The sequence below is a fragment of the Heloderma suspectum genome, chromosome 5 (assembly GCF_057233095.1).
Source record: "Heloderma suspectum isolate Gila_16-S chromosome 5, 16-S_ref, whole genome shotgun sequence".
Lineage (NCBI taxonomy): Eukaryota > Metazoa > Chordata > Lepidosauria > Squamata > Helodermatidae > Heloderma > Heloderma suspectum.
Genome location: NC_139462.1, coordinates 203,705,740 through 203,727,147, shown reverse-complemented (window position 1 = coordinate 203,727,147; position 21,408 = coordinate 203,705,740). Strand labels below are relative to the sequence as shown.

Here is a 21,408-nt window from a genome sequence, read left to right as displayed (position 1 = left end):
GGCAGGCAATGAAAGTTGTAGAGAGCAGGTTGAAACTTAGCTTGCCCCCTTGCCTTTCCCTGTAGCCCTGAAATACAAGAGGCCTGCCCCTCAAAATGCCAATGGTGCACATACTCACCATTGGTGCACAGCCTTGGCAGGAGCAGCTCCACCATCCCATTTCTCTACCTTTCCAAACCATACGTAGGAAAGTGTCCAGAAAATGGCTGATGAATGCAGCGCTGGAAGAATTATATGCTAATGTGAAACCTGCAATTTACAAATATCCCATGACCTTCTGTGGAGTACAACTGGGTTATTGGAAGCACCATGCTGTTCTGTTGTACAAGTACCTCTCCCTTAGGACTCATCATTAATGGGAAACATTAATTGGCCAATTAGGTTAGTCTTTTGTCAAAGTCACCTTAGATTGTACTTTAAGACACATGCAAATATGTAACTGTGTGACAACAGAACAGAAAAGGAGGAGCTGAAATCTTGCTAGGTAGCTGGGGGAGAAACTGAGATGGTATTGCAATGAATTTAGCATTTACTGTGTGCTTGTTTTTGCAATCCTATAATGCCTATTAGTCCTGTATGGTTATGAGTAAACAGATTGCTGCAATTTTTAAAAATCGGGTTCTGAGATTTCTTACTGTTGACTATTATAAATGCATGTATGAGTGTGTATATGTGTGTGTGTGTGCACACACGTGTGTTGTTTGTTTACATATTTTTATGTAAATGGTTTCTATATTATGTACAATATTATATTTTTAAGGTTTTTAATCTTTGTAAATTGCCTAGAGAGTTTTGGCTATTGGGTGCTATAGAAATGTAATAAATGAGTGAATGAACTACTTAAGCTAATGACACTTAAATTTCTTTAAAATCAGTTGGACTTAAACTAGACTAATCTTTTCTGGATTAGGGCGTATAATGTTCCCTTTCAATAAAAAGTGACTCTCTAAAGGCTGCTCTAATGTCCCACTGCTCAGGAAAGTGTACATTTGTGCAAAGCTAAGAGGCAGAGGAACTTAGAGATCAAATCACCAACTTTCGCTGGATCATGGAGAAAGCAAGAGAATTCCAGAAAATGTCTATTTCTGCTTCATTGACTACGCTAAAGCTTTTGATTGTGTGGATCACAACAAACTGTGGCAAATTCTGAAAGAGATGGGAGTACCAGACCACCTTACCTGTCTCCTGAGAAACCTGTACGAGGGTCAAGAAGCAACAGTAAGAACCAGACATGGAACAACTGATTGGTTCAAAATTGGGAAAGGAGTACAACAAGGCTGCATATTGTCACCCTGCTTATTTAACTTATATGCAGAGTATATCATGAGAAACGCTGGGTTGGATGAATCACAGGTCAGAATTAAGATTGCCAGGAGAATTCTCAACAACCTCAGATACGCAGATGATACCACCCTAATGGCAGAAAGCGAAGAGGATCTAAAGAGCCTCTTATTGAGGTTGAAAGAGGAGAGTGCAAAAGCTGGTTTGAAACTCAACATTAAAAAAATGAAGATCATGGCATCTGGCCCCATCACTTCCTGGCATATAGAAGGGGAAGAAATGGAAGCAGTGACAGATTTTATTTTCTTGGGCTCCAAGATCACCGCAGATGGTGACTGTAGCCATGAAATTAAAAGATGCTTGCTCCTTGGGAGGAAAGCTATTGCAAACCTAGACAGCATAGTAAGAAGCAGAGACATCACCTTGCCGACAAAGGTTTGTATAATCAAAGCTATGGTTTTCCCAGTAGTAACGTATGGCTGTGAGAGCTGGATTATAAGGAAGGCTGAGCGCCGAAGAATTGATGGTTTCGAACTGTGGTGCTGGAGAAGACTCTTACGAGTCCCCTGGACTGCAAGGAGGTCAAATCAGTCAATCCTAAAAGAAATCAACCCTGAGTGCTTATTGGAAGGACAGATACTGAAGCTGAAGCTCAAATATTTTGGCCACCTAATGAGAAGAGAAAACTCCCTGGAAAAGACCCTGATGCTGGGAAAGATTGAAGGCAAAAGGAGAAGGGGACGGCAGAGGATGAGATGGCTAGATAGCATCACCGATGCAATGAATATGGACTTGAGCACGCTCCGGGAGAGAGCGCAAGACGGGAAGGCCTGGCGTGCTATCATCCATGGGGTCATGAAGAGTTGGACACGACTGAACGACTGAACAACAACAAATCTGTGCTTTGTGATCTGACAAAGGAGAATGATTTGGAGCTGTTTCTAGCCACTGCTTGCACCACGTAAAAATGGGTGGATTCCCAGAAGTTGATCTACAATACTTACCTACAGTAGAGGGAGACAATTGGGCTGAGATTCTACTCTATAGAATCCTGAGCACAATGGTTAATCCAAACTTGAGCAGGAAAGAGATGGCTGAAACCAGTTTTCTTTTTCATTGCAGCAAAAGGAAAGAAGAAGAAATAATAAAGTGGTGTTTGTTCTGATTGTTTTTCCTCCTTCTCTTTAAAATGAACTTAGCAGTGCCTTCTAGCAACAGCCCTTTGATTATTTTTGTCCACATGCCACATGTTGTCAATAAATGCTATATTTCAGAAGCAGAAGCAGGCATACCCGCTGAGGAACTTGCCATGGCTTGTAACAACCTCTGTGATGAATAGCTAATGATTATAAGAGACAGGGCAAAATGAGGAAAGGGAACTCCTTGCCGGCTGCTTTGCACAAGAGTCAAGGGGCCGAGGATGGTACACAGATTGCCCGGGCAGCAGAAAGATGTATCATTTCTCCCTTGTCAGAACACACAATTATAAACCGCAAAATTGCCTGGTAATTGTGATTTTAAATAAACTTGATTAAAGTCCAAATCATTGCTGTGTCAAAATGATTCATGAGAAAACAACTTGTGGACTGTTTAGTCCAATTACATAGCTTATTTCATTGGCTTCTAGATTTTTCTTTAACAGATCTTTAGTAAATCTTTTGGAGAATCTCTCTCTCTCTCTCATAAGAAAATGTTTCTGAAGCTGTATAACAATCATTAAAAAACACACACAAGACTTGTGTACCAAATAAAGCCTTGTCTGGGTTTTGGTACCAGCAAAGAGAAGGATTAGCAACTGCTTCAATAGCATAATAAATAAATGCACCTGCCTGCATGTGAAGCAGGAGATACAGCAGGGCTATTAAGGAAAGGCGTACAAAAACTAAGAGGAAAATTATCACCCTCTAGCAGTCTTGTATCAGTCACATGCACACAGGCACACCACATAAAGAACGGAGCATTGAAAGGTATTGGTCTGTCATCCAGGATACAATACACAAAAGCTCAGTAATCATACTGTGTGGGTGAAGCTAAAGGAGGGAAGAGGGGAAGGCAGTAAAGCCCATTATTCTCTTATAAATGGAATCAAAGCCTTAAGCTTCTGCCCTTGCTGCTTTAGCCTAAATTATGTTGACTGTTCTGGATAGAGGCTACATATAAGAGCTGGAACAGAAAAATGATAGGTCTTCTGTTCCAGTTCTGGACAGGATTTTCTCCAGTTCCACTACCTGACATTCTTTATTTGTTACATTTTTATCCCATCCTTCCTCCAAGGAACTTATACGTGGTTTGCATACGTGGTTTGCACTGCAGCCTATCTGTTTTATCCTCACACATACAACAACCCTGTGAGGTAGCTGGCTGGGTCTCCTCTGGTCCTAGTCCGACACTCTTATCCAGGCATGGGGGATCTTATTCACCCTGAGGGCCAAATTCCATTGTGGGCAACCTTCTGGGGGCTGCAGGCCAAAGGCCAAAATGGCCATCCACATCCACATCCACATCCACACACTTCCTTCCACACACTCCCCACATTCAGACACGCACACACACACACACACATGCCCCCGTGCAGTAATTAGGCTTTTTCTTCAAGGGTGTGATTTTGGGGAGGGTCACAGTGTGTGGAGAGGTTGCCAGTTGCCACCTCCCAAAATCACCCATCTGCACTGCAATTGGGCTTTTAAAAAGTTTCCCATTGGCTCTAATGGGAGATTTTTTTTTCCAGAGCCTATCTGTTGGGAAAGGCAAGGAGGGGGGGCTATGGGGTGGTCAAGTTGGCCACATGAACCATACCTGGCTTGCGGGCTGCTGGTTCCCCTCTGCTGCTCTAACTCCTATACTACACTGGCTCTCAAGTTAAACATAGGTTTAATTAAACCATAAGTTCTGCCAGTGAACTCTTGCTTGCTAGTCTCCCCACGTTGTAATATTTCCTCACTTCTAAAGGTGAATTACAACAGGCATCCCCAGGTTTGATAGGTACATTTGGCATTTTGAGAGAGTGTCCTATGTGCTTACAAAATGGCTGCCATTAGAGGGACTTGTCCATTCATAAAATGGCTGCCATGGTGGCCATGTCTGGTCACAAAACACTAATTCCCCAGAAGACAAACATGTGAGACTAAAAAAGTAACTTGCCCAAGAACCTAAACGCAAGGCAGAGGTGGGTCTGAGCTCCAAAACACAAAACCACTCTTTTGAACCCAAATAAAGATGGAGCTGAGGGATAGCCCTTTGCTTTGCAGCAGGCCAGTCCCTGTTTGTTTAACTTTATTTTTTTTAAAAAAATCTTTAGAAATAAAACACAAATCAGGAAGGTCAGGGGGCTGACAGATGCCAAGAAATGTGTCTGTGGGCACATTAGTGCCCATGGTCACCCTGTTGAAGATGCCAGCATAACAAGAAGGCTTCACAATACTGATCAAGAAGCTGAAACAGATGGTAACATTTTACTAAGGACCCTCCCATATGTTGTGGAGGGTGAGGAAAGTAGAGAGCATCCTACAGCAGAGGTGTGGGAAGTGGGGCAGTTTGGAGGAACAGTGCTCTCTCAGATGCCTCAGGAGGACCCATCCATATCTACTTCAGTATTGCTGATGGAATGGCACCTCCTTCTCAAGTAACGATAACTGAGGAGCAGACAGCGGGAAGAACGGCTGATCTAAAGGAACTCTCTGTTCTCTAAACAGGGCAGGGTCCGGGTCTGGGAGGCCCTAGGCATGCTGCCCTCTGGTGGGCACCTTCCTGCATCAGTGGCTTCACAGGCAGAGGGTTACCTGACAAGAGTGGCGGGTGGACATTGACACTTCCCACACAGCATCCCCTTGGGACAATGTGGGACGTTAAAATGGTAGTCTTCAGTTGGGGGGCAGGGTGGCCTATTTAATTTCCCACAGTGCCCTTGGGGGTGATGTAGGAAATTTAAATTGCCGCCTGCTGCCAGGTACACCCACATCAAGAAGCCCACCCAGGCCAGGAGTCGGAGCCAGTGGTATCCTGCCAGGGTGCTGGGGACGTGGCAGCTGCCCAAGGCTGCCAGGGGCTGATACTGGGTCTGCTTAGAAGGCACCAGCACATCATCAAGTCCAGGAGCCCTTTGCTATGCCAGGATATGCCACACATATCACAAGAATAGCCTGTTTAATCCAGACAACAGTGTTCTACAACACGAATGTGGGAGCAAACCAGATGCACCATGCTAAGATGCCTGTAGACCAGGGTGGGCAACTTGTTAGCCTCTGGATGTTTTGGCCTACATCTCCCATCAGCCCTAGCCAGCATGGCTAATGGTGAGTGGGAGTTGTAGGCCAGGACATCTGGAGGGCTACAAGTTGTTGACCACTGCTGTAGACCATAATGCTCCAACCAAAGCATCAGCCCTCAGTACACCTAGCTGACAAATATTAGCCTGTAACAGGAGGAGGTGGGAAACGAGTACCACATTCACCTGGATCCTTTTTAGTCCTTTGTAATAAGCCCCCTGACCCAAATGCAACTCTCAGCTGCTCAAAGAACAAGTATGCGGGCTGTGATCAAACAGCTGTTTGCTGTTATTGCTGCTTTTTATTGGTTTTATTGCTGTTTTTATTGCTGTTGTTTATCCCTGTTTTATTATGTTTGGCTGTTTTTGCTGTGTTTTTATTGCATTTTAAGACTGTATCAGTTTTTATTATTTTCTTATGTGTTTTATTATTGTATGCCACCTTGGGAGGGTAAATTATTTTTATAAGAGTAACAAAAATAAGGAGAAAAATACAATTTAAAAACCCTTTAAACATACATGGATGATAATAACCACCACCACCACCAAAAAACTAAAAAGGCAAAGAATGCAAGTATGTCAACAGAAGTAATATAGATTCAGGAGGCAGGAAAAGAGTTAGGATTATACAGGGGCAGGTGTGAAATTACACAGGAATAAGACACCTGAGCAGGAAGACTTATGAGAGACCATGATCTTCTGATGTATGTGAAAAAAGAGATCTGTTCACTCAAAATGGCAGCTGCCTACTAACAAACTGCCTTCCTGGATCAGACAAAAAGACAATGTAGACTAGGGCCAGATCCACACTTTGTGTCATATCATTACCATCCCATCATGGTAATGCTATATCCCTCTTGTGTATTCATACCTCGTGGGGCACACAATGACATGTGTTGCAGTAGACTGGATAATGTGAAATAAAAAGCAGGAAATAACACTACAAAAGCAGTATATCAAATGTGTCATGTGCCCCAACAGTCATCAGTGCACTTCAATACCACTATAAAGCAGTAGTATAGATCTAGCCTAGCATTCTATGCAGCACCAGAAGCAAGACATGATGAGTCTGGATGGCTATTGTTTGACCTAGGCCAGGGGTGGGCAACTGGAAGGGCAGCCTTCCAGATATTTTGGCCAAAAACTCCTGTCATCCCTCATCATTGGCTGTACTAGCTAGGGCAGATGGTAGTTGTAGGCCAAAACACCTGCAGGGCCACAAGTTGTCCTAGGCACTGGATTCTTATAGATGTATTGTAAGGGACTGTTCTTAGTTATCATGCTAATACACTCCATAGATCCCTTTAATGCTTTTTAAGAGAAAATGTAGCTGCCATCCCCACTTCTTCCAACAGTGAATTCCACTACTTGGGAAGAGCACCACAGGTTGACAACATCTGTCTAAAAGCTAAAAGAACTGTTGATTCTAATTTAATACAGTTGCAGAGAATGGCTTCAAAAAGTCAAGGTGACATTGAGACTAAGGCCACAGGGGTAGTCTCACAGCAGCCCTCCCTGGTGTTATGTTTGTCTCTGGCCTTTTCCTTTTGCCACTCCCCAGAGCAAGGAAACCTTAACAACACAATCCTAGGCATGCCTACTCAAAAGTAAGTCCTACTGAGTTCAATGGGGCTTACTCCCAGGTAAGTGTGTACAGGCTTGCAACCTAAACTGGCCAAGGACAGCCAATGATCCCATTCACCTGGACTAGGCCTTCCTAGTTCTGTATTCCTGCCAATCCTATTGGCTCTGCATCAGCTGCTTATATTCCAGCTCCCCCTCACTGTGCCCTTTCATAGCAACAATGCATCACATTATTTAAATTGGATTAGTTGCTCCCAGAACAACACAAGCAGGAGGGTGCTATTTTACTCGTGTCCTACTTACGGATGTTCAGATTTTGTTAAATCCATTCCATCTGTGTTTTGCAGATTGTCAAGTGTCTTTTGTCCATTGTCCTCTCATTGACCAAACCTGATTTTTTTAGGGATGTATGAAAATTTCGTTCCACTTGTGCAAGTGTGCATTAGTGCTGATGTACATTAGCGCAAGTGTGCATTAATGCATCAGTGCAAGTGTGATTTTGTGCAAATCCCCTCCCCCCAGTAAAAAATTCAGTTTGCAAGTCCACAGAATCCATGTGACTCAGAAAAAGCCTGTCCATTGTGGAATCTGCACATCGGATCCATAGAAATCTGAACTCATTTGATTCCATTGCAGATTTCTATGACATTTCTAGCTCTACTTGTGGGCAGCTGATTGGCCTGTGTATGAGCAGAATGCTGGACTAGATAGACCATCCGTCTGATTTAGCAGCGCTCCTCTTGTATTCTTATGAACAGATTCAGGCCACTGGGAGTAGGAAGAACTCTGTTTACAGGGTTCCACCAGGAGTTTTGGAGCTCCCCTAGTGCCCCCAACCTGGAAGAAGCAGGACATGCAAACTGAGAATTCCCTTCTGCTGCACCTGATCTTCTTGGATACTCTGTGCAACCTAAAAAGGGTACCCTGTTGGGCAATTGCCCCCTGCTGGTCTTGAGGTCCTGGTTCCACCAAAACCGCAGACTTAGACTGCTCCAATATACACAATAGTGAATGCCCCTCTTTTATCTCAGGAAAGCATCATGCAAAGCTGGATTTTATCCAGTAGCAGAACAGAAGCATTATTCCATTTGATTTCATGGATCAATGACTGTCAAGGAGCTGATCCCTTTCATAATCCAGAGACTAGCTGGGTGAGCAATCCATGCCTTGCGTGGTATAATCCAGGGGTGGGCAACTTGTGGCCCTCCAGATGTTTTGGCCTACAACTTCCATGAGTCCTCCTAGTCAGCATAGCCAATAGTGAGGGATAATGGGAGTTGTAGGCCAAGATTGCCCACTCCTGCTGTAATCCATAGCAAAAAAGCAGAAAAGGGGGTCAGTTTAGAGGGATATACCAAAATGAAAGACGAGAGTGTCCATAGGAAACCGTGGGAGCTATCCAAAGCTCCATAGGAAATAATGGGAGCTGCAAATGACAGTCACCATGACTGGGCTTCATTGAAACATGTGCAATAATAATACAATAGAAGGAGCAATTTCTGTCCCAGGGATTTGGATATATTAAAACACTATTAAATCAAGCATCAAAATTGACATTTGGGCTGCAATCCCATATATATCTGAGTTCAATGGGACTTACCCCCAAGTATAGATTACAACCTTAATAATAATAATAATAATAATAATAATAATAATAATAAAAGAATAAGAGAGAAGGAGCAATGTGAAACCAGCTTTCCCCAACCTGGTGCCCTCCAGATGCTTTGGACTACAGTCCCCAGCATTCTTGATGGTTAACAATGCTGTCTGGGGCTGATGGGAGTTGAAATCCAAAACATCTGGAGGGCACCAGGTTGGGGAAGGCTAAATAAATGGTTTCTGTTCCTGTGACCAGTTCCGTTCTGGGATCCATTCCTTGCTTTATTTGTAGCTTGTTTCTAGCGTGCATTGATTTCAATGGAGCCCAGTCATGTCAATTGTCATTTGCAGCTCCCATTACCTCCTGTGGACTTTTGGATAATAGCTCCCATGGTTTTGGATGGGCAGCATCCTTGTCCTTCCTTTTAGCGCATCCCCGATATAAATCGCTCAATCAGCAAACTAGTTGTCCTATTGCATTTGTCCAACTCAGATTTCAGTGAATCCTGATAAGAAAGCATGAATGAGGCTGGGATGCTATGCACACGTTCTTACCTGGGAGTAAGGCCCCATTCAATCCAGCGGGGCTTCTTACGTCCGAATAATGGTGCATAGGACACAATTTGTATGCAAGTAGGCCAGTTTAAGAGGGTTGGAGGCAGCATTGTCAATTCCTCAGCCCATTGAGCTGAAAAACAAACAAACCCTGTCCTTAAATAGGCTGGGAGGGAGACTTATTAAACTCAGCAGGGTTTATTTCTCAGTAAACATTTATGCATTTATTTGTTACATTTATATCCCGCCTTTCCTCCAAGGAAGCCAAGGCGGCTTACATTATCCTCCTCCTCTCCATTTTATCCTGACAACAACCTGGTGAAGTAGGTTGGGCTGAGAGTCAGTGACTGGCCCAAAGTCGCCCAGTGAGTTTCATGGCCGAGTGGGGACTAGAACCTGGATCTCCCGAGTCCCAGTACAACACTCTCACCGCCGCCCCACACTGGCCAAAGAACCTGCTGCAAGCGGGTTTTCTGGAATGCAGCCCCCCTCGATTTCCAATTCATTCCCAACCCCTTCATGCATCTGAAGAAATGGGTTCAGGAGTCAGGACTCTTGCCCAGGAAATCTGTTTACCCAGGAAACCTCTTTGTCTCCATGGCTGCAAATCCAGTTCTGTAGATAATGCACTTGGAAGTTATTCCTGTTGCAATCAATGGGGTTACAGTACATCAGGGGTGGGGAATATGTGGTCCCTCAGATGTTATTGGACTGCAACTCCCATCAGCTCTACCCAGTGTAGCCAAAGGTGAGGGATGATAGGAGTTGCAGTCCAGGAATATCTGGAGGTCTCCATAGCTCCAATAACATCCCTGGTCCACATGGTTCCAGCTGGGCTTTTCTCCTGCAATTTTATACGCACCCACACTGTGTGATCCTGTTTATGTTTACCCCAAAGCCTCACACCTTGCATAGTAAGGGCCAAAACAGACCTTACTTTAAATGGGTGGCTAGCTATCCTTTAAATGGGTGTCTATGTCTTCTTTAATTCTTTTTTAACTTTAGAGTAGGTGCAAAGGCCTCAACCAGATCAGGACCCTAGCATGGGGAATAGGGGGCTTTTAAGATCTTGATTGGGTCACTTGTGCCTACTCTAGAGTAAAAATGAAAACCTGTTAGACACACATTTAAAGTCATTTGTGTTTTGGCCCTAATAAGGGTGCTCAGAGAACTGCAGCTATACTCTGGTCTCCAGATTGCAAATGACTGTAATTTTAATCTGCAGTTGTAGGATTTACAACTGAACAATCTGATCGGAAATATATATATATTCTTCCCAAAGGAAATGTGAGCTGGGTTTAATACCAACTAATTAGAATTTAGTCTAACATCGATAAGAATTTATCAAGAATTTATCAAGTTCTCATCTAACAGGCTGCAGCTACGTTTTGTCCCACGGAGTCGACTCTCCTGGAATTTAGCACATTCTTCAACCCTTCCAGCCTGGTTCAGGAGCCGATCTATACAGGCAGAAAGCGATAGTAGGCGCTGCAATCCTATGCAGGGTTAGGCGTGCCTAAACCCATTGATTTCAGTGGATTTAAGACGCTCCTAACTCTTCACCGTAGAAGAATTCTGGACTGCACTATTCCGACTGAGGAGCTACTATATCTTTGAATACACCCCCACCAATTTAAAAACAAACAAACAAACAAACAAACAACAACAAACAAACTCATTCCATGTAGTGATGGCCACCAATTTGGATGGCTTTAAAACGGGATTGGACGAATTCTTGGAGGAGAAGGCTATCGATGGCTACTCGTCATGATGGCTACCGCCAGTATCAGAGGCAGTATGCCTATGTACACCAGTTGCTGTTGCCCTCATGCCCTGCTTGTGGGTTTCCCATGGGCAACTGGTGAGCCAGTGTGTGAATGGAATGCTGGACTAGATGGACCCCTGGTGTGATCCAGCAGGGCTTTTCTTGTGTTCTTATGTTGCAAACTAGCACATCGGATGCAAGGCCAGATGTGCTGGTTTGCTGCATGCAGGGATATTTTTTATAGGGGCCACATTCAAAAATATGATCGCCCGTGCCGTGTGAAGTGGTCAGTTCAGGATTCTTCCTGCGGTGTAATCTACCCCTTCATTCTGCACATCGTGTAGAATGGCTGACGGCCAGCCACATATGTGCATTAGGCTGTGTCCACTACACACACACACACACACACACACACGAGATCACACTCAACAGACAACTTTTGTCCCTGCCCTCATCTTCTAGGATCGAGTTCTCCACTGCGGCCAAACATCCCCCATTCATTTCCATATGTAATCTCCGTCGGTGACTTTATTACACGTGGCGCTTCATTGTGAAGTGAAGTGCTCGCAGCGCCCCCCCCCCCACGTGTCTTTTCCAGAACGTGGCGGCGCATTTCTTACTTGGCTCTCAACGCGACTCGTTGAGAGTCTCTTCTTGGGCAGTTTCCCCCTCCCTTAAAAACACCCCCCGCCCTTGTTCCCGCTTGCCATACAGTTGCGCCGCGACCTCCCAGAATAACATAACAGGTTCCTTCCGAAACGCTCTCTGGAGGCTCAGCGAGGCAGGCGGAGAGCGGCTGGCTGCCCATAATAGATAATAGCTCCAGGCGGGAAAGCGAGTAATCGCTCTCCCGCGACAGGCCAAGGAAACGCGCTGCGAAAGGAAACGCGCAAATCCGGAGGCGCAGGCCCGCGCTGTGCTGCTGCTGGCTCCTCTCTGATTCGCTGGGCGTTTTGGAACGAACCACAGGGCGCTCCAGTCCCGGATCGTCACCCTCAAGAACCTCCGCGGTCCGTGACTCGACCTTAACTTGAGGACTCTCCCATCCCACAGACTGCCCCTGGCTGAGATCCAGCTCGGTTGCATCGGATTCAGTAGCCGGTGGCCAAAAAGAGAAAACAGCCCCAAAGACCTGGTTCATGCATGTCATCCGTTCTTTCTCTTCCCTCCTTCCGTTTTTTCCTGCCTCATAGATTATTTATTGATTTATAGTTACTGACGTATGCGCAGCTGTGATTGTGAGTGATCCACACCGCAGTTAAACGACAGTACCCGGATTTGCAGCCCTGGGATTCAGTCGAGGCTGGTGGCTCCGATGTCGGGGGGCGGGGGGATCCGCTCCGGGTTTCAGTCAAAAGTCTAAAGGAACTCTCCGAGGTGCTCTGCTCTGCACCTTGGATAGCTCCTTTAGACTTCTGACTGAAAGCCGGAGCGGATTCACCCCCCGCCCCCAACATCGGAGCCACCAGCCTCCGCTGGTGGGATTAGAGCAATGTAGATGGGAAGAGAACAAAGGACCACCAACCCCATCCCTCCCCACAAAGCCCCCACAACAGCCTGCGCAATTCACATTAGCCTGTGTTATCCAGAGCAATTGATTTCAATGGGATCGCTGCCTCTATAGGTACTGGATACTCCATACACTCTGGATACATTTCACCTCATTTAGATAGTTACACAACTGCCCTTGCACGGAAGGGGCCCTCCCCTCTCTCCATTTCGAGGAGCCCTACATAAGAATATTTAGGATTTCACTCTTCCCCTCTTTGCTGATTTAGTTGATTCGTAGATTGAAATGTTATACACAAAACATTTCTTTATGGGTGACTGATTGCCTAGCAAGACGTAAATACTGGGTTTGTTAACCTATTTACATTTCAGCTGAAAGGTTCCTGTATTTTTATAGCCAGATCCATCCTAGCCATCTTTACTCATGAGAAAGTCCCACTGAGTTCAGTGGAACTCATTTCCTATGTTGAGGATTTCAGGCCAAGGCAATTAAAGAACCAGGTCGAAATAAACATTAGTATTGGCAAGTCGATGTCTTTCCATACTGAATGAACATATAGCTTCCTCCCCACTAAAGGACACAGCCATTTGGTTAAAAAAAATGTATTGCTTGTTTTAGAGAGATAAATACATGGTTTACTACTAAACCATTAGCCATGAACACCCTTTAACAAGCAAAATCCCTTAAATTCCACATTTAAGATGCAGCGAAGAACTGATTGATTAATCTATTAATGAAGTCATGTGTGCTCACCTCTCCCTCTCCCCTCCTCGCATATATATATATATACGGAACATACCTGTATTAAAAAGGATTAAATTAACAATACCTCTACATATATACCGGGCATCATAGACTTAATTTATGCACAGCTCAGAGTGTCAGTCATTTGGAAATACAACACTCATAAACTGTGCCTTCTATAAATGGCCCTGTTTCTGTAGGTATCCCGGGAAAAGGATGGACTCCCTAACAAGCACCGTTTGGAAGGATTTATGTGCGATCAAGGCATCGAAATTAAATAATAAACGCGTAATGGAAATGGTCAATCATGTCTAACAAATCATTTTGATTGTGACGTATCATCCCCCGTCCGTTGTGAAGCGCTTGTCTTCTTACCTCCCGCGGACCCGGGGGGGGGGGGCGAGGGGCTCTTATATGCAGCTCGTTGAATTATTTCCTGTACAATCACGTAGCCTTATCCTCTCGCGCTTCTTTATAAAACGCCTGCGCGTGCTTACAAGAAGCGACATTCATTCTGGTGGGAGGGCAAGAAGGTTCCTTATTCCCAAGCCTACCTGGTTGCAATGAATGCTTTCCAAAAGGTGCCATCGTATTATCATCACTTTCCTATTGGGGCGATGGCTAGCTCCGACTCTAGGGTTGGAGAGATCCCAGATTTAGGCATGTTTAGAGCAGACCCAGTAAAATCCATGAGCCTTAAATTAGTTATGACTAAATCTGGATCCATCCCAATATCTGTAACTACAGCTGTAACTCTGTCAGTATCTGTGTACCACATTGTACCGCTTGGACTGAGTGGCCCTTTGGCTCCACTGTCTACATTTTTTTCCTACTCATGTCTAACAACAACAACAACAACAACGTTTCATGCATCTGATGAATGATGCCACAATAAATCTGTCAGCCTTTAACCTTTGTGTGTGTACGTATCTATGTGTGTGAGTTTGCTTTTCAGTCTAGATCTCCCAACGCTTTCATCATCCAAGGTGTTTACAACTGTCCCTTTTCTTTCAATCCTAAATAAAAATGTTCTCCCACACTCCTGCGCTTTTTTTTTTACAGATCCTTCCTATCCAGAAGGAGTATATCTCCGCAAAGCAGATGCTGCTGGTTACCAAAATCATCATCACCATCCATAAAATCTTATGCATGTCTACTCAGAAGTAAGTTCCATTGAATTAAATGAGCCTTCCATATTGTAAGATTGCAGCCTTACAGTGCAATCCTATACAGGTCTACGCAGAAGTCAGTCCAATTGAGTTTAATGGGGCTTGCTCCCAGATAACTGGGTATAGGATTGCAGCTTTAGGGTTCCCTTCCTTTCTGGTTTCTTTGTTGGCTAAAGCTTTGTTGGCTTTGTTGGTCCCAGGGAATAGTCTGAAGGCACTTGACTTGAGGCAGCCACCTTGCTGAAGCTAAGCAGATTTGGGTCTGGTCAGTGCTTGGAAGGGAGAACCACATGTAGCCACCTTGAGTTCCATGATGGAAGAAAGGTGGGATATACATGTAATAATAATAACAACAATAACAATAACAATATTAAACTAAGAGTTGGATCTCTATTTAGTCCTACTTACCATAAACCCATCCAAACAAATGGGACATGAACGTCGTGACTATCGTAAGTCTCATTGATCTCAATGGGTCTACGCTAAGTATAACCAAAACTGGATCCAGCCCTAATGCTGCAGTCCTCTCCACACTTACTTGGGTGTGTAAATCCATCTGATACCAATGGGGCTTGCTTCCAAGAGAACATGGTTAGGATCCTGCTGTAAACAGGCAAGCCACACCTCCTTGAAATCAATGGCACATTTTAAGACAGGCGCCGCATTTAGTGGCTGTTTGTCCAACATCGGGCATTATCATCTCGTCTCCGCTGATAGATGGCTGGATCGTAAATCAGCCCGTCAAAACAAGTGAGCGGCCAATCGCGGCCTCTACCTCCGGGCATAGCTCGAAAGGGATATTCTTAAAAGCCAACCTTCTAGTAGAAATATGACCAAAAGAAGCACCCCCCTCCAAACCAAAACATCCAAACCCCCCACATGTGTCCTTATTTTTGTGGTTTAGGATAGTCACAAAAACAGGATTTGGGCTGCAATCCAAGTCACACTTACTCGGGAGTAAGCTGGTTGAACACAGCGGGACTTGCTTTCAAACACACACACACATAGATGGACACTAGTCTGAAGTAAGCCTTCCCCCCGCCCCAACATAGTGGGGCTTATTTCCGAGTAAGCACGTATAGGGTCAGGCTGCAACTACCGAAGGCAGAATGAACTGTGCTTGCTTAGAAATGTCCCCCTGAAGTCAATGGGGCTTATCTCCATGCAAGCGTCCATGGGACTGCAGCCATAGCTCGTGCTTCGATGGCTTCTCATCTACTTAGTCGATGGATTATGAATGGATTATATTACGCATGAATTATATTACGCATCTTTTCTGCAATCAAATTTCGCCCTCTTTTTTAGCTGGGACTCTGGGAGACAAAGCGGAACTTGAAGGCAACCTGACAATTCCCTGCCACCCACCTGAGTGCCAGCCAGAGCACGACTTTCTTGGATCATTGTCCATTTAGGAGACGAGGAACTTGCCAACAGCAAAGGTCTCCTTCGGGGTTCTGAGGGTTGCCATCAGGAGTCGGACGCAGCTCCACCATTTAGATGTTGTTTAGGGTGGTTCCTTGCACGGTTGGGTCTGCCCCCACTCCACCCCTAGATTGCATTCAGCCCCCCCCCCGCCCCGCCCCATGACAAGCTCGGTGGTCCCTTGCTCCGGAAGGCTCGACACCCCTTATGCGCAAACCATTCCTTGGGGATGCGACTCTCGTTAGGGGGGAAGACTCCACTCTGAGCTGCACTGTTCTGTCCTCAGTAACGGTGTGACTCGGTTTGCTTCCATATTTGCATTGCTGTGCGCTGGAAGTTCCTTCCAGGATTTCAGACGTATGAGAAAAGGAGAATCGGGACCACCGTTACGGAACTGTGTAAGTGTGGTGGCGATCGTGTAGTAAATAAGAAGGGCTGAAACTATTTCTTTATCCGCGCTAGTTCCATTTACATAAAAATAACCCAAGAATCGGGAGGCAACTTCTAAAAGAACTGATAGCTAATTTTAAAAGAGGTGTTACTCTCCTCATAGAAGCAAAGCGGTATACTCTATGCTACAATATATTCAGATTGTATGTTCTGAATATACTCCCTGTATATACAGATTAGGAAGCAGTATTCGATTCAATTTATCGCCACCAGAAGATAGATGATCCCCCAAAACAAAACAGTATTTTAGCCAGCCAATATCTTTCAACCAAGAAACCATCTGCCCCGAATAAATAACTTTCCCTCTCTGCTCTCTTTCAAACCAGAAATTACTACTGTTTGCTTCAAACTTCAGATGTTGCGACATTGCTTCGGCACAAGACGAGAAATACTGGAAAACGGCCAGGCTTTTCTAAAGGCACAAAGACATGTATGCGTGGGTATGTTTGTTAGCTCCGAAGTTAGCTCTTACCCGTTTTAATGGCATATTTTAGCGCGGTCCTGCAATTCAGCAGGATTTCTTCCAAGGTCTGGGGCTGATCCGCCAATTCCCAATTATATTCCTGAAGGAGCTCGTTTGGATAATGGAAATCGATAACTTTGGTTGATCTATCAAAATTTTTCACCAGATACTGGAGCAAAATGTCCATAACATCTTGTAGGAAAGACAAAGTGGCTACTTCTCCGTCAGAGGCAGGCAGAAGATCTGAAAAAAACGGAAAGGAATGAAATACGACATGGATTTTGGACACATTTTTCCACCTACGGTGAACAAACGAAATTTGTCTCATTCATTTTAAGTATTTTTCATTCACAGGTGCACACAACTACAAAAGTCACTGGATCAAAAAGGCACACTGGGAATATAAACTATACTTCTTTATCTCTCTTATTAAGCAAAACTCCGTCGTTAGGAAGGAAGTCATTTATTTCTCGAAAATTGGTCCGTTAAAGATCTCAGCATTTCTATTTATACCTCTACTTATATTGTATATTTGAGTTGGTTTGAACTGGTAATTGTTGCTTACAGTGCGACATCTTCCAAAAAATGCAAATGAGAAAAATGTAAATACCATTCATAACAACAACAACAACAACAACCATGTGCCGGCAACATTTTGCAACGAGTTTTTCTCCACTCCGAATGTCCTCTTAATTCTAATGTTTATGTCGTCTATTACCAATACGCATTATTGCTCAAATATATCCGAATTGTTCTTGGTCGCTGTCCCTCCAAGTGGTGCTGAAATCACCATAAGTTTGCCAAAGAACCGACAGTATCGCTCTTCAGTATCTCTCTCGCCCCCCCCCCCGACTCTGAGTAATTGACAATGTCAAGCCAGCTTCTGTGATGTTGAGGAAGGCCATTTGTCGGTTATATATATTGCATTCAGCGTAGAAGGTTTTGGAGGGATTTACTGAAGCAGAAAGATTCATACCCCATAAATATACTTCTTGGCATGAACTTTACGAATTAACAGCCCGATTCCAATTCCTAGATCTCTCTCTGTCTCTCTGTCTCTGTTTCTCTACACACACACACACACACACACACACACTTTTGCTTTTGTTTTTTGTTTTTGCTTCTTCTTCATACCATTCATTGGGCAAGGAGAACTGCGGTGGGATTTGAAATAAACAATTTGGGAGGATCATAAAACAGATAGCTGCTTATTCAGATAATTGTGTCCAAGCAGGACAGAGAAAGCGGGATATTTCCCTTGGAACCTCCATGTCCTTTCTTTGTAATGTTTCTGTGTTAAGCCTCGAGCAAATCAAGTGAATCTCTAGTGCCAATGTCATTCTTTGAAATTGCTGTTTGAAGCAAATGTGTTCATGCATATTGCCTAGGTATACGTGTATGTATATACTGTATTGCTCAATCTGTGCAAAATCGAAAATCGTATCTTGGGAAGGGGGCAGCCCGCGTTACTCACGCAGAGCTGTTCCTCTCCTACCTGCTTAAAGGGTGAAAAAAAATCTCTACAAACTCAATGGCCAAAGTTCCCATTGATTTGAATGAACCTGGCTTATATTGCATTCCACCAAAAGCCTTTCCTTTGGTGGAAAAACACACGCCAAATGATGGGTGGCTTCCAAAACATTCCGTCAGCCTGATCCCATCCTGACACCCGCGTCCCTCCCTAGAGGCTTGTTACCTGAGGAGTGTAAAAACGCGTAATTAACGTCCTCTTTCCGGCAACCGCAGGGCTTTTTATTACACGTGCAAGTAGCCTTTCTGGCGGCGGGGCTCGGGTCCTCCTTAGTAGCCCCCGTTTCCATGGGCTTATCCCCATCGCCGTACAGCAAAGCTAACAAAGACACAAAGGGCGAAGCGCTAATAGCACCAGCGGAGTTTCAACCCACAAAGTGCTTTCTCCCACCCCAGCACGATTTATTAAAGGAGGCCTCTCTGTTATTTACTCAGACGAACATCACCAGATCGTCAGCTTACCCTGGAAGTCCTCTCAGATCCTTACGATTACTGGGGGGAATGTTTTTCCCCTTATTAAAGAAACCGCCTCCCACCATATTGATTCAAGCTTTCTCCTGTGATCTGGTGACTGTTTTCATCGCTTACCACAGAGTTTGGTTGAAATGCCTCCTGTAAACTTCTGGGCAGCCTGACACCAAGCTTTTGCTAAGGGAGGGGAGAAACAAGAATATAGGATCAGAAGGGTCGTTTTGAGTGGATGCGACAAGAAATATGTGTCTCTCTCCCCGCCACTACAGCGCAGACATCAGCTTTGTTCTCCCAGTCCTCTGGGGTTTGCGTAGGATATAGTGCATGTTGAGGGTATTGCGTTAGGCTGCAATCCTATGCACGCTTTGATGGGAGTAAGTCCCAATGAAATCAAAGGGCCCTTACTTTGGAGTAAACATATTTAGGATTGTGTTGCGCATGTGCTGCTATGTGCCCCGCGTGCCCTCGATATTTGAGGTGGGGTGTGTGCAGGCTGGAAAGAAGCAAGTAAATAAATCAATTAAAAACCACAGAGTCCTTTACACTGATAGAATTCTCAAATCCAGGAGGAAATGCGTGCGACTTCTGAAGCGCTCTGAGCTGAAAAATAGCTTCTTTTCTCAGCCTCGCAACCTGTGTCTGCCCCCCACCCTCGACCCCCGTCCTTCCCTTTCTTAGGGACAGCTACGTTTTGGCGCATCCCCTCCCTCCTCTTCCCAGCCGGGTGGGATCCTAATAGTATCCCTCAGTCCGCGAGCCAAAACTGGCCACCGAGCGGCCTTTTTCAAAGCCCCCCCGCCCCCCTCAACTGCGCTGTCAACCCCTCCGTGGCGCGCAGGTGAGCCGTCCGGCCGCGTCTCCCTTCGGGTGTGCCCAGATGGGTCTTGATTGGCTGCCCTTTAGAGGGATCCATGCTTCGGGGGAGCCTTCTCCGGGCAGATGTCGGCGCCCGCTCGATCTTTCCAGGGCAATCAAGAGCAGGAGCGATGAGACCAGACGGCGGCGGCGGCGGCGATGAAGAAGACGACGTGCGGTCCTGCTTAGGCGAAGCCATCCCGGGGATCGACTGGCAACTTTGCCGAGGCAGGTGCGTCGGGGCTGATGGACGTCGTCCTCCTACCTGTACCGGGGTTGTCCGGGTCTCCGACTCCATCTTCAGACCCGAAGGACCAAAAACCCGCGCCGGGAGTCGCCATCTGCGGAGCTGGTGAGGAGCCGGCGAAGTGCAGCGAGCGCGCCTCGGCTGTGTGCGCCAAGGAGAGGAGACAGGGGCGGGGGGAGCGGGCGGGACGAGGGGAGGGGGCGGGAGTGCCGGGCTTGGCGCGCGTGTGCGCGCGAAGGCGAGCGTGACCGGGCGAGAGGGCCGGGCCGAGGGCGACGACGGCGCCGGGCGCAGCAGCCCGGCGCGGCTCCCTCCGGGGCGCGCCAGGCAGAGCGGGAGCGGCGGCGCCGGCGGGAGCTCTCCGTGGTGCTGATCCGCTCGCCGCCGCTCGCCGCGGGCAGGCGGCCCCCGGCAGGCGGGCTGTTCTTATTCAGGCGGCAGAGCGCGCTTCGCCCCGGGTCTTGTGGAGTGGATTGGGAACGGGTCGGGAAGGGAAGCGCTGCCGCTGTTTTCGCCGCCGACTGCGTCTGATCACGACTCCCTGGGAGGCGGCGAGGAAGGGCCTCGGTTGGGGCCGTCTGGGAACTGAGCCCGCGCGGAGAGAGTCGCCTTCGAGGGACAGCGCTCGCGTGTCTGAGAGACGAGAGAGCGCGAGATGGAGGATTCCACGGAGGCGCCGCCTGGTGCGCTCAACCAAGGAATTCAGACATTTGGGCAGGGAGGAAACCTGTGAGGGGAGATGGAATGCTGCTCCAGTGGCAACCTTCACGAGGGAAGAGGGATCCTTCGATCCATCGCATATGGATTCCAGGCATTCATGGCAGTCTACTCGGGACCTTGTCTACTCGGGAAACGCTTTGGATTTCGGGAGTGACTGAAGCCGAGATCTCCGTGTCATCACGAATGGCCCTGAGCGAGTTGTGGCCGAGCCTTCTCCAAGACCCAACCAGAGGAGGTGTCAGAAAAAAGAAAAACACACACATCACATCAGGCCAATTTAGGGAAGAGTTCATAAGCTGGAACCCCACTGCTAGTCTGTGCCCAAAGGAGTCAGCTCAACAGCTCAGCAGAGCCATCCGCAAGTCGAGGCAGCTCAGCTGTAGCTGGGAAGAAGCTCGGCGAAGTGTAAGCAGTTGCCACACTTAGGCTGAGCACTGAGGCTCAGACTTCCACCACTGGCCCTTAGGCACTGAGAACAAACAACTGTGTTCTACTCCGTGGTCATTTCTGGTTAACGTGGTGTGTGCATGGGAGGAGCTGGGGAGAAGAGGACAGAGTCAGTTTCTACTGGAAGCAGAGTTGGACAGGCCAAGTGCTGGAGCCAAAGCGAGTGTCCCAACACTGTCACCACTTTCAGGGCTCAGTGGCACTCATGTCAGCTGCCATCAGCCCCAGGCAGCATGGCCAAGGATGACTGGAGTTGTGGTCCAAAACATCTGGAGGGCACCAGGTTGAGGAAGGCTGGTCTACACTTACTAGCAGCCGCTCTCCAGGGTTTC

General features: G+C 46.3%; 1 protein-coding gene across 1 annotated transcript in view; it reads right to left on the bottom strand.

The window, feature by feature from the left end:
• Window positions 1-20,003, bottom strand: part of GAD2 (glutamate decarboxylase 2) — a 58,667-nt gene extending 38,664 nt beyond the window's left edge. Inside the window, exons 1-4 of the mRNA XM_084860486.1 lie at window positions 19,928-20,003; window positions 18,925-18,984; window positions 18,503-18,655; window positions 16,816-17,049 (exon numbers count right to left, since the gene is read on the bottom strand). Of these exons, the coding sequence (XP_084716612.1) occupies window positions 16,816-17,049; window positions 18,503-18,655; window positions 18,925-18,984; window positions 19,928-20,003 (523 nt within the window). The remainder of the gene's footprint in view (window positions 1-16,815; window positions 17,050-18,502; window positions 18,656-18,924; window positions 18,985-19,927) is intronic.
• Between the last annotated feature and the right edge of the window lie 1,405 nt (window positions 20,004-21,408).